General features: G+C 45.9%; 4 protein-coding genes across 6 annotated transcripts; 1 reads left to right on the top strand and 3 right to left on the bottom strand.

Moving 5' to 3' along the window:
* Window positions 1–132: 132 nt before the first annotated feature.
* Window positions 133–1080, bottom strand: ppl (glycine cleavage system H protein, mitochondrial). Its single transcript, XM_017160233.3, has 3 exons — window positions 795–1080; window positions 450–728; window positions 133–386 (listed from the first exon to the last, which is right to left on the bottom strand). The coding sequence occupies exons 1-3, from the start codon at window positions 910–912 to the stop codon at window positions 286–288; spliced, it is 498 nt and encodes a 165-aa protein (XP_017015722.2). The 5' UTR covers window positions 913–1080; the 3' UTR covers window positions 133–285.
* A 503-nt stretch (window positions 1081–1583) lies between these two features.
* Window positions 1584–5410, bottom strand: LOC108069943 (uncharacterized). Of its 2 annotated transcripts, none has more exons than XM_017160220.3 (5): window positions 4906–5410; window positions 4048–4336; window positions 2934–3265; window positions 2159–2238; window positions 1584–2100 (listed from the first exon to the last, which is right to left on the bottom strand). In XM_017160220.3, the coding sequence occupies exons 1-5, from the start codon at window positions 4987–4989 to the stop codon at window positions 1782–1784; spliced, it is 1104 nt and encodes a 367-aa protein (XP_017015709.2). In that variant the 5' UTR covers window positions 4990–5410; the 3' UTR covers window positions 1584–1781. The 2 variants fall into 2 exon arrangements, with proteins under 2 accessions (XP_017015709.2, XP_017015710.2); XM_017160221.3 differs by lacking the exon at window positions 4906–5410 and adding an exon at window positions 4649–4863.
* A 537-nt stretch (window positions 5411–5947) lies between these two features.
* Window positions 5948–10163, top strand: pzg (putzig). 2 transcript variants are annotated; one of them, XM_017160198.3, is made up of 3 exons: window positions 5948–6939; window positions 7004–9437; window positions 9498–10163. In XM_017160198.3, exons 1-2 carry the CDS (start codon window positions 6300–6302, stop codon window positions 9376–9378), a joined length of 3015 nt encoding a protein of 1004 aa, XP_017015687.2. In that variant the 5' UTR covers window positions 5948–6299; the 3' UTR covers window positions 9379–9437; window positions 9498–10163. The 2 variants fall into 2 exon arrangements, with proteins under 2 accessions (XP_017015687.2, XP_017015686.2); XM_017160197.3 differs by having other exon boundaries at window positions 5951–6939; window positions 7001–9437.
* Window positions 10164–11904: 1741 nt separating this feature from the next.
* Cpr78Ca (Cuticular protein 78Ca) lies at window positions 11905–12663 on the bottom strand. The gene is made up of 2 exons (XM_070215946.1): window positions 12525–12663; window positions 11905–12454 (listed from the first exon to the last, which is right to left on the bottom strand). Exons 1-2 carry the CDS (start codon window positions 12540–12542, stop codon window positions 12107–12109), a joined length of 366 nt encoding a protein of 121 aa, XP_070072047.1. The 5' UTR covers window positions 12543–12663; the 3' UTR covers window positions 11905–12106.
* Between the last annotated feature and the right edge of the window lie 489 nt (window positions 12664–13152).

The raw sequence follows: 13152 nt of genomic DNA, 5'->3' as shown, positions 1-13152 counted from the left end.
TCTTAATATTTCGTTGAGTGAGTTGTTATCTTGTAGCAACGTTCTCTGCCCGTTTCTCTTCATTTCTTATCGCCTAGAAGGTTTCCATGGGGGAGCAGACGGCGTCTGCCACCCGCAGGTCAAGATGCCCAATTTAAATATATAATATTTGGCTTTACTGTTGATTCTTATTCGTAACAATGTTCAGAGCTACAACAACGTGTGTGTATGGTTGGTGATTTTCGGGTATGAGTGTTTTAAGCTGATAACAAATGCTAGATCGTTTGGTTTTAAAGGCTAGCCGCTCTAGTGATCGCCGCTGCTGCTGACGAAGGTTTTGTACTGCTCCTCGGACATGAGGGCATCGAGTTCCTGGGGGTTCTTGAGGTCCACCTTGAAGAGCCAGCCTGTAAAAGGGGGAAATATGTCATTATACTGATAAGAATAGGGGGTTTTAACCAAGATCTTACCCTTCTCATAGCAGCTACTGTTGACCAGGGCCGGTGTGTCCTCCACCTGGGCGTTCTTCTCCGTCACCTTGCCAGTTACGGGGGAATACACCTCGCTGGCCGCCTTCACGCTCTCCAGAGCCCCACATTCGTCATCCTGCTTGAGTTCCGTGCCAGGTTCCGGCAACTGGGCAAAGACCACATCCCCGAGAGCCTCCTGGGCGTAACTGGAGATGCCCACGATGGCGCTGTTGCCGGAAACCAGCTCCACCCACTCGTGTTTGTTTGTGTAGCGACGTTCTGGCGGGGATTACAGTTTGACATTCAGTGGGTATTGCATAAACAGCGCGGATTACTGGGTATTACCTGCGTCGAGGAGGCTGGTCAGGTGGAAGGCGCGCCCCTGGACGGCGGCTAGGGGCGTGGCGCTCAGCTGGCGGGCGGCCAGCAGGCCAATCCTTGCGAATTTCGCGATGAAAACCATATTTTCCCAGTCCAAATAAAAGGCAACTGCCGGCGAAGTGAGTTTTCCAACCGTTCCCGGGGGTGATTCGGTGACAAATGATCGGATTCAAAACACACACGCTACGTTTAGTGCCCGGCACCCGAGATGAAAGTCGAATATTGGCGGCTTATCAGAAATCAGAATATTTTGTGAACTTTTGTTGACCCAAGGAAACGGCGTAGAAGGCACTTTAAAACGCCAAAACGCCTGCCTATCGATAACAATCGTTATCGCACTACCCTGCAATCGAGCGGGTCATTTGAAAAATGGAAATTAAACTGTCCTAGTTAAAATGATTTATCTTCTCTTAAAACAAATAGAACACATTTTATTAAAAATTAAACAAAACTAAAATAAAAAAAAGCTAGCACTGCAATAAATACCTTAAATAATTTTTTTTTATATAAAAATGAATGTTGGGAAAATTAAAAATAAAATCAGATCTTTATTCCCCCGAAAGTATAGAGTAACCATCTCATTTTTAAGCTACCTTCCGATACTCTCATCCCGTATTCGTTATCTCTTCCCAATAAAATCGTTGCTGGGGGCCGTTTTCCGTCTTAATCGGCGACCCGCTCTCCTTATCACCTCCATGAAATAATCAAAATTACCATATAAACAAATACCATCCCAGTGGTGGTGCAAATAACTATAACGGTTTCATTTATTTACAACTGTACACTTATTTTGTTATAAACATGCAAATAAATAAGAATAACCAAGCAGAACAATTGTCCACGCTGATAAAATTTGAACTAAACTTTAGCTGTCACTTGGGGGATTATTTGAGAATTATAATATGGAAGAGGGCTTTTCGGAGGGGCGCCAATGGGCTTAGTACTCAGTACTCAGTACTGGTGGGGGCGCAGAATTCCATTCGGACTGGGCTGTGGCGAGTAGTCGGGCATGGGGAATCCCGAGGTGGCCACCACAATGGTCTCCTGCACCGGAACCTGCGACTGTTGGCGCAACGGACGACTCGCCTGCGGATTGGGGGCCGGATATTGCTGGAAGGCGTTGATGTCCCGGAATCGGCGGTCCATCAGATTCGAGTCCATCGACATGTGCGCCGCCCGCACAATGGCGCCTTCGTTCACCTCGATGGTCTCCGCAATGGAGCGGTTATCCGGAACGTAGGCGGCATTGTTATACGCCTGGACCTCCACCCTATCGATAAAGATTGGGAATTAGATTGGTAATATAACATAAATATTTTAATACTTACTTCTCTTCCTCGTAGGCGCGAATCGGCGCCCGGGTGGTCAGAATATCATTGGAATCCTTGCGAGGATTGAACAAAGTATCCTGTGAAAGAAAGGGTATTAATTATAATATTAATTATAAGTATGCCCAAGATAGCCTGAAAATTTGGGTATAATGCATATCTATATTATTTAAAATCATTAATTATAAATATTTTCAATAACTACTTATATTTAATAATTAAACCCAAATTTTGAATGCCCAAGATAGCATAAATCATTTGGGTTTAATGAAATTCAAAACATTAAAATTAATAAGAAATTTGTTGATTTTAAATTATTTCTTATTTGTTACATGAAAAAATTTAATTATTTTTAACTATTGATTTAACTATTTGAAATTCAAAAAAGTTTAAGTTTGATTTAGGATTGAGATTTAAGTTCAAGCGAACTGTCCTGAGAGAGAACCCTCGCACTTAGAGCCCAGTTAATAATAATTTTTATGGTTTTTATTGAAAGAGCCTAAAAATCCGAGAGAACCGCTATCAGGGCAACCTGAGGCCAATTACCGAACGCCTTTGCGAGGCAGCTTATCAGTTACCACCACCACATTGAGTTAATTGCGACAAAATGCTAAGTTTAGCCATGTCGTAGTCGAATTTTACTTTCTGCGTTGCTCGAATATTTTCACAGACAGTGGCGGAAATTTATGGAATCGAAGAAGACAACGCCAGCCAGCATAAGTGGGCGATGAGCTCACCCACTGACCCCCACCGCCGACTACCGACCAGCACTTACCACACCATCCTTATCGGTGGCAATGCGAGTGGCTCTCATGAGCAGATACACGAGCAGCCCGAAGTTGATGAACCACAGAACGAATCCCTTGAAGGAGATGATCATCATGGAAATGGCGGCCACTCCGCCGGCCATCAAGGTGGCAGCCATGGGATCGATGGTACCGGCATTAATACTATTGGCATTATACTTCAGAGCCGCCTCATGGAAGCGTCCGTAGTCGACGCCAAAGATCACTCCGGAGGCAATGTCCATGCAGCAGATGGCGGCCACGAAAAAGGCCCAAGTGTATATGGCAGTCAGGGTCTGCTTCACGTTGTCCTTGCGCACCCCTAAAATAAATAGTAGAGTATAAAATATTTCATTAATAACAGCATAATCCATCACAGGCGGTTTAAGTGACTGTCACGAAAATAATATCGCCCTAAACATGTGATACTTAAATGGGTTTACTTATTGGCGATACATCAATCAATCTTATAATTAAGTCATTAAATAATATTATTTAAAAAGCACTAGGTACCTAATTACTAAAATAAATATATTTTTAAAAAATTTTACCAAGTATAATAAGGTTTTTATTTTTTTCAGAAAATATCAAATACATAAAAAATATGTAAATATCAGTTGTAAATTGTGAAAATATGTTTTAAAAATATGTATTTTAAATGGTCAAATATAAGATAAGATAAAGTTTGCAGTTCCAATTGAGAAAAGTACCCATCCGTTAAAACAAAAAAATCTTAAAAATCGTAAATAAACCTGTTAGTTAAATTACTTTGGAATTCTTCTTCATAATCCCATTGTCTTTTGGCTCCAATAATACCAAGTAACTCCACGCTAACCCTACTGCAAATGTAAAGAAAGTAATATTGTGGGGAATAACCATCAATGAATTCATTATACAACCCATCATATAAGTTTTAAGCAAACTTATCATTTTATTTTGTTTATTTGGCTTTTATGGCTTTGTGGCAGTCGAGGGACTTTTGATTTTATCACCAGTTTTGGCTGCCCGATAAAAGAAATTCCTAGATTTCTCCGAGTGAATCATAAAACTTGGCGATATCTTAACTATTGTATGCAGTTAATTTCCGGTTCTTAAGTTACTCACACAGTAGCAGCACAATGGAGACGATGAGCCAGCAGACAGAAACGCCGAGGTATACGGAATCCCAGATCAAAATTTGAGTAGGATCGAAGACGGTCGTCACTGAATTCAGGATAGTTTGGTCGTAGTTCTGGTAATCGGCGGGGTTCATTTTGCAGCCGCCCTTGAAGTACAGATCGAAGAAGACCGTCTTGACCATGGTCCCATAACTAAGGTCATTCGTAATGTAAAGCACACAATTGAAGGCACATATCGCTGTAATGGTCAGACCCATCCAGATGATAGACTGAGCCTGCGGAGAGGAAAATGTGTATTAATATCAGATATTATTAAAAAAAATTAGGAGAAGATTGTATATATTTTATTATTATTATAGAACATTTTTCTGAATTTGTATTTGAAGGATTTTCGTTGTTAAATTGTTTTTAGTTAATTATGAACATTGTAATATTTTCTTTAATGTAATTATTAAATTGGAAGATCCCTTCTAAAGGCCTAGAATGACTCATATCGAAATGATTTCAAAATGCATTTCTTTTTATCACTCCCTTTTTTCTAAAAAATCCCCTATCTAGATCTTTTGTTCCTTCAGTTGTTTACACACGTCAATCGCACTGTGGTTATCAATTCCTCTTCAGTCTGGGAAACGTCCCGAAAATGAGTCAATGATGATTATATTACGATTATCAAGCGATCATGTGGAGTAGTGGACTTTCCGATGGAGAGAGGGCATCCAATTTGAGTGAGTGCTTCCAATGTCAGCTCCCCCGATATCTGTCCGTATCTCTTATCATTGGGCATGGAATGGGGTCGCGGTCGATTGGCAGTGACTGTGACAGTGACTCCCAACTGTTGACTTACCACTCCGAGAATTCCGGCCCAAACTGCAGCCGTTCTGAGGGAGCCAAAGTGCTTGATTCTCGTCGCAGGCGGTGGTGGATACATGTTGCAGTTCGCTTATATCACTATATTCTCACGCCCCGGATGCGGGATTTAAATCGATCTAACTTTCGGGTTGAGTGCCTTTTGCAGTACGCGACGTCCGTTGGCCAACTGAACGATTGGGCCGGACAATAGAATTTCGCGACGGGTTTGCAACTCGTTTATTTCCCGATAGCCCAGCGATAATGGGTCTTTTAAAAAAAGCCAATTGCCCTGGGGCTTTTATTTTTATTTTTTATTTTAATTTCACTCGATTCTGAGGGGAAATCCGCTCGCTTTTCGTTTCGTTCGTTAACTGAATACTGTGTTTTGGCCGAAACATTTATCGGCCGTAAGTTATGTTCTGCTTTAGTGATGATAAATATTATATTATCTCTGCTGCTGATAAGAAAGTATTTACTGGGCTGCCTTTGTGTGAGAGAACCCAATCGAATGCCTAAAATTGGAGCGCTGAAATCTTATCGGCCTTCTGTATTAACACATTAGTGATGTCGGCCTTTATCATGGCGTAAATGCTAGTATTTACTGCTTACCTCATGGTTAAAGTATTTGAGTTATTTTTTGGTTTGCATTTTCAAACATTCAAAATGCGCGGGCAACGGCGCCCTCTGTTGGTGGTCAAGGAAACTTCAAACTGTATGACGTTGCATGACACACAAGACACGTCACTCTTTATCAACCAAAACAAAGTTTCTTGTACATAAATGCAAGCCAAAAAATATTCCTGATTTATAAAGCACTCTTTTAACCCAGCACACTATTTAATTATGTTATTACTTCTGTTAATTGTTCTGCCATCATGCAAAACGGCAACGCTGTCATATTTTTTCGCAGTCTGACCGTGCCTAGTCCCCCCAGCAGCCGCCATTTCCGTGGCGTGCGAGCGAGACGACTAGCCCATGCTCTGCCGCCGTGCCAGGGCCACGAGCGTGCTAAAGAGCGAGACGACCATATGCGCTAGAGAAGAACCGCTGCATTTTTAACCCTAAAAAATACAGCACCGAGTGTTTAGTACAGTCAAAGTGACGCCGCCGCGACAAATAGAATCAAAAAAATATTAAAAGCGGAGGACGATTGTTGTGCCCTGGTGACCAAAAGAGCGATTCGTGTGCGTGTGGCCAAGCTGTAGCTCTAGATCCGGAATAGAAATAAAGTGAGCCCCCCGCGAGCAGCCGCAGTGCAAAAGACTGCAGTTTTGTAATCGCCGATTGAAATTAAAAGCAAGCGGCTTGCAGTTGCGCGTGTTGCGCCCGCTAAAAAGGAAACGATAACCACGGCGTGCTCAGCCTCAACCGCCAGCGAAAGGCCACGAGATGAACAACCAACTGAACCCGGCCACCTACCGCAAGTTCAACAATCTCCTGAGTAGCGGAGCGGTCACTGTGACCGGTCCCAGTCAGCCGCGAATCCTCAAGACGACGCGTCTAGTGGTTCCCGGTGGCGGCGGCGGAGGAGGAGGTGCCTCCTCCGCCGGCGGAGTCTCATCCGCCGCCCAACAGCAGCAGCAGGCGGTCAGCGGAGGAGATGCGGAGGCTGGGAGCGTGGGAATCGGCGGCCTGGCCACGCGTTGCTACATCTGCGACGATCGCTGCGAGCCGCAAACTTCGCTAACCGAGATGTGCACCACCCACACGGCCACCAAGTTTCCCAACAAGCTGGCCCAGCTGGTGGGCGAGGGATTCCTCGTAATCGTCTGCGGCGAGGATTACGTGTGCTCGCGCTGCACCAACCTCGTGAACTACTACGACCGCCTGGAGAACGATGTGGAGCGGGTGAAGACGAACCTGATCAGTCTGCTGAACAAGAAGTATGCCATTAACGAGGATGCGGGCCTGGAGGGCGGCAGTCCGCCGCTCAAGATGCAGAAGATGGCCGCCGGAGCGGCCAATCGCTCGCTGGAGGAGAGTCCCAGTGGGGAGCTGCGTCCGCGCAAGGTCCTGCAGGGCACACCAGGTTAGCTCTCAGTTTAAGCCATTCCAAAGCCTTCAATATAGCTATTTCTCCTTTTAAATAGTAGGCCAGACCAAGATCGCCGCTGGAGCCGCACAGAGCAGCGTCCCGGGCACCCAGACGGTCCAGCGCAAGGCCACCAAGATCTACAAGTGCACGTCGTGCGACTACAAGACCTCCGACATGCGTCTGTTCAACACGCACTACGAGACCTGCAAGCAGCAGACCTTCCAGTGCAAGACCTGCCGCAAGATCTTCCCGCACTTCGGGGCCATGAAGCAGCACATGGTGCGCGACCACAACACCGCCATGGACAACACCTGTGCCATGTGCCACATTAATTTCGTGAACGAGACGAGTCTGCGCAAGCACATGGAGACGAATCATGCGACCAATGTGCTGGTTACCAGCACCACAACCATACCGGCAGCCGCTGCTCCGGTGGCTGCCGCTGCGGCCGCCGCTGCTGCCGCCGCCACCGAGAATCTGAATGTGGTGGGTGCCTCGCTGTACACATGCAACCATTGCCAGTTCAAGTCCACCGACAAGGGCGTCTTTGATGAGCATATGCGCAAGCATTCGGCCGGTAAACCCAAGCCCTTCAAGTGCCGCCTGTGCTCGCAGCGCTTCGAGACGCGCGAAGCGGCCACTGTGCACGCCAAGCAGCATCAGACCAATTTCTTCAAGTGCGGCACTTGCTCGATGACCTTCCCCAAGCGGGAGCTGCTCGTCAAGCACTTTGAAGTGCACCAGAATCCCAGCGCAGCGGCCGTCTCGCCCAAGCAGCCGGTTAGCCAGAATCTAAACACCCAGAAGCTGCTCCAGGAGACCATCGACGAGGCACTGAGCGATAGTGTGCCTGCTTCGGCCAATGCTGCTGTGGTGGCCGCCACCACCGAGGCGGAGAACAACATACGCTTCTTCTCGTGCAGCATTTGCTCGCTTACGTTCATCCAGGAGACGTACTACAACCACCACATGGAGACCCACAGGCGCGACAAGAAGGGAGCCTCCGCCGGGGCCACGGCCCTCAATTCGGCGGCCACCGCGCTGCTGAGCGATGAGCCGGGAGAGGCCTCTGGAAAAACTGGCGACGAGGGCGGCGAGCAGAATGCCGAGGCCGACATCGAGAGCCTCTTCGAGAAGCTGCACTCCGACAAGAACGAGAGCGGCGAGGCTAGCAAGCCGGGCAGCAAAGGCGGCGAGATGGTGATCACCTCGCAGGAGGGCAGCGGAGGCATCACCTTCAACATAACCATCCCGCAACCGGACGGCGATCAGTCGCAAAAGGATTCGCCCAATGCCACAGCTCCCGTCTCCGTTAGCATCGATATGCCTAACCTCGATCAGGCCGAGGACGAGTCCCAGTCGCAGGGCAGCGTTGAAGTCAAAGGAGAAAGCGGCGAGGCCTCCGCAGACAGCAAGTCCAATGCCGCTCCCGTTTCCATGCCCAGTTTGGATGATGACAATGAAGCTGCCGCTGCCGAGGCAGCTGAGGCTGCAGAGGAAACCAAGGCGACTGGTAAGGCAGCTCAAGAGAAAACCAAGGCAAAGGCCGGGGAAAGCGGCAAGGCGAAGGAGGAGCCAGAGGAGCCGAAGCCCTCGGACGAAGGAGAAGCCGTGGCGAAGCGCGAGGCCACCGATACGCCCACAACCGAGTCGGAGGCTGCTGCCGCTAGCGCAGAAGGCGCTGAATCTGGCGAAGGCGAGGTCACCGCCGGCACAGGAGCCGAGGGTGAAGCTGGCGAGGCTGCCGGTGGCGAGCACGTGGCCATGGAGCTGGACGAAGCCATGCAGGCGCAGGTCGATGGCGGCCAGATAAAGTTCATTGTCAACGAGAACGGCCATCTCCTGCAGCTGGACAACCACATCCTCACCGACGCCGAGGGCAACCAGATAATTGTTCAGGATCCCGAGCAGATCCAGCAGCTGCTGCAGAGCGTGGGCGTCCTGCAGTCGGGCGATGGGCTCGAGGGCGAAACCCTGCAGATGATGACCGACGGCAGTGGCCAAATGGTGCTCGTCCATGGCGACAACAATGAGCAGCAGCTAATCGATGCCTCGCTCCTCAACTCCGAGGGTCAGTTGATTATCCAGCAGGGCCAGGATGGTGAGGAGGGCGCCCATGTCATCAGCGAGGATGGCACACGCATCCCTGTGTCCGTTTCGTACACGGAAGATGGCCAGCCCATCGTCCAGGTGCAGCAGCAGGTCTTGGAGGCCGCTCAGCAGGCGGCGGCGGCGGCCAACGCCTCCGGCAGTACCGATGACAAGGAGGCCGCTGCCGCCTCCGCAGGCGAGGGGGTGCAAGTTTCGGAGGCATCCAGCGCCACGGCATCCACCACCAACGTCGTGGCCACCAGCACGGCCAGCAGCAGTGGCGGCGCCTCGGGCGGCAGCTTCTTTGCCCTCGAAGAGTTCACGGAGACGAAGGCCGACTAGGATTGGCCCTAGGGGCGGGGCCGTGACCACTACACCATACTGGCATGCGAAGAGGACTGGTGAGTTAAAGGAAACACCAACTTTATAAGCGAAACTAAAAGTTTTATAATCTCCTGCAGGTTTTAGCTGTGGGCGCGCTCAAGATCTCTGGAGGACTTTTGCAACCAACACACCAACCGGACACACACCCAAAACCGAAAACAAACCTTACAGATTACAGACAACACTGAACACATGAACTGTTCAATATATATTTACATCTAGTATATGTATTAAACACTCCAGTAAACTAAACTAACGATTTCTTATTCACGAGCCAGAAGATAAACGTAATTCAATCAATCAAATTGTTCATTCGGTCCGTTTCGCACTCGGCTGCCAGAGATCTCAACCCGGATCGCTCTGGCCGCCTCAAAAAACTAAAAAATCGTGTCTAGGTTTAGTTATAGTATAGACAAAACAGCAAAATGAATGCGACAACAAAAATTCTGTAAGCATAGAGTTTATGTGCGATACTTGGAATATGTTTAAAATATGTATTTACACGCCAACACAAAAATTACACTAAATAAAATCGATTTAAACACAAAATGGGATGGAAATTAAGATCGGTCCAACTAAATTCAGAATTAATGCGGCTTCCTAAAAACTCGTGATCCCCGTATAATTGTAACGTTAGGTGTGTGTTAGCCGTAACCCACTTTGAATAACCCACAAACACACCCAGAAATACACACGTATATATATGTCAAGCAACTTGAAATATATTATTGTAAAGAAACGAACATCGATTCCATGTTTCTTTTTTAGCTTTGTGTGCGATCGCTGGAATTTGGTATGCATGTAAATCAATTCAGATAAGATAATTAAACAACTTTGTTCCAATGAATACAGATGGCTCATAAGTCAGGCAGTAACCCCAACGTTTACACATTGTCAGCAGCGATTCAAACATTCATTTCTCAAGTCTGTGGTCTATAGGGGCGTTGACCTTTAAAAGTAGACTAATCAGTTATGAATGATAAAATTTCGAAACATTCATATTTAATAGCTAAACTTTCGACTCGTTCTTAATTGCCCAACACCTTTTGGCTATTGATGTTTAGTATGATATTTAAATGTTCAGGTAGTTGATTAATAAGATTTAATACTAAGTTGGATGCTAAACTCCCAGCGGTGGCATAAAAGCAATTTAGACAGTCATTAAAGCCTTATGCCCCGTTCCGATTCATAAATCAGCGAATGCTGAGAATCTGAAAGCAACAACCGAAAATACTGCAACCGGATTGGCACGTGGATAAAGTTTCTAGATAAATTCGGACGACGAACATGATCAGATAGATCGAACAACTAATGCTTATTTGATAGTTTCGGATCCAAAAATAGGACGTGTACAAATTGCCTGGTTTCGCCTGCGGGTTGTTTGTCATTTATCTAATGCATATTGAGCAGCTTAATGGATCTGTTGAGAGGAAGATCAGATAAACGAACCCGCCATGAATAATTCATATTTTAATATGTTTTCAATGGGATATTCTACGAACTAACTGGTGGCTGGGATGCAGCGGTGGTAGCATTCATTCATTTACAAGATGATGATTTTTTGGAGATGCCTGCGGTAATCGCTTTAAGATATTTGTGTATCCCAAGGCCGGAACCAAATGGGGGATTAATTTGAAGCTAGGCTCGCATCAATCAGCAACTTGTTTCGGTGACATTAAACGGTGTCAACTCAATTTGGTTTATTAGTCTGGTTACATTAAGTCGGTCTTGAAGAGTCGGTCAATATTATGCAACGGCCTTAATTAGGCGCCCACATGCAAATGAGCGGCGACAGGCGCAATCTTCTCGTTGATTGCCGCAAAAGCGAAAGTCGTTCTTAAAGACAAGGTCGGAGATCGGATCGGATCGGATCGGAATGGTATGACATTTTTATAACGAAAAAGCCAGAGCAGAAGTGAACTGATGAAAGCTGACATTTTAGAGCGCTAAATTCCCGAGTCATTAGCATGGTAAACATGATTTCGGCTACTTATGCAGTTCATAAATCCTAGCATTATTTTTAAAGAGCATTCTTAGGTATGTTATAAGAATAGTTGCCGGTTTCTACACTGCGAAAAAATGGTAATAGAATTATAAATTAAATCTGTATAAAATCAGAACAAAGAAGCCACAGCAAATGTGAATTGATGAAAGCTGACATTTTGGTGGGGTCGATTTTTTCGTCATTAGCATAGAAAACATGATTCCGATTAGTTATGCAGTCCATAAATCTTTTAGTTTTTAAAAAACATTCTTAGCATATTTCATTGGTAATAGTTGCCGGTTTCTACACTGTGGAAAATTGGGTTTACAATTGATACAATGAACAATAACCATTTACATAACTTAATAAAATATTACCATACAGAAAGATACCGTTTTTTCCAGTTTCGCAATTGCAAAATGTTTAACGAATTATACTTGCTATTTATTGGATAAACTTCTTTCCTAGAGGTAAACTTTCCGGAATTCCAGAACGATCAGATCAATTAAGTCTAGTACTTTATTTATATTTCTACAATATTTATTGGCTTGCTATATATTTTGGCATGATTTTGCTGCTGGCGCGCTGTTGTTCTTTCGTATGTCCCATTTGCATGGAAAAACAATAAACATAAATACGAAATAAAAATATTCCCCAACTGTAAAGCGACGATATATAATTGTTTTCGGATACCCGAGAGTTTTACCAACGCCTCGACCGACGCTCGTCCACCGGCGGATGTGAGCGGATGTACTCCAATTGGCGGATGACGTGCAGCGGAATGGCCGGAATGAGATCTCCGGTGGGCTGGTAGCCATTCGCATCGGCCACGTAGGAGAAGGTCACGGGAATTCCCTCGAGGGACACGAACTGAACCACGCCGACGGCTCCATTTTCATTCCCGGCTCCCTTGGTGGTGATGCCATTGGTGGTCTGGAACTCGAAGTTGTAGTGACCAAAGGGATCGGGCGGGGTATTCCGGTAGTAGATGGTCCTGTCCGTATTTCCGATACAATGGTTTAGGTGGACCAGGATCAGGAGCCCCGCAAGCTGATCGAATCGGATTTTAGGGGGAGGTTTAATGGAGCAGCAAATACACAGACACAGACATTGCACAAACCTTGCCAAACGACATCATCGCCTAATTAAATTTGGTTTCAAATGTTTGCTTTTACGTTGTGGATTCTGAACCTGATATACTACTGATATTCTGATACCGAACCGAGTTTTAACCGTTATAAAGGCAGCAGAGTTAATGCGACGCGATCTGCTGCGCTCGAAAGTTAAATTGAAACTGGCCAAAAAAGATTTGACGAGGCCGAAAAGGAAGCTTTCGAGCTCCGCCTAATCTTTGAGCTCTCTTTGGAAACGGTTCTCGAAATACATCAAACGAGGAAGCTAAAAATCATAAGCTGGGAATCGGTGCAACCAAAAAGCAGACGCATTATCACCAAAAAAAAAAATACAAGTTCGAAGACCGGGAATTGATTTATACTGATTTTGTGCTAATGCCCGGCCATTATCGCCTGACAATGAAGTTGTTTTGGATTTTTCGGGGTCCATTTGTAGGTGTGCCTGCATAGCAAACCGATCAGAAATCGAAAGTTATGCACATTGGTTCAACTAAGATGATATGATGATTCACATCGTCCAACTTGCGGACATCCCGCCTCTGACAAATTGTGCCATTTAGTTATTAATTTATTATAATTAGATTCTATTTTTGGTTGTAAAAGGTCATGGTTGAA

This window comes from Drosophila takahashii, chromosome 3L (assembly GCF_030179915.1).
Source record: "Drosophila takahashii strain IR98-3 E-12201 chromosome 3L, DtakHiC1v2, whole genome shotgun sequence".
NCBI classification, from domain to species: Eukaryota; Metazoa; Arthropoda; class Insecta; order Diptera; family Drosophilidae; genus Drosophila; species Drosophila takahashii.
Note: the sequence above shows the minus strand (reverse complement) of the source record. Positions and strands in the feature narration are given on the sequence as shown.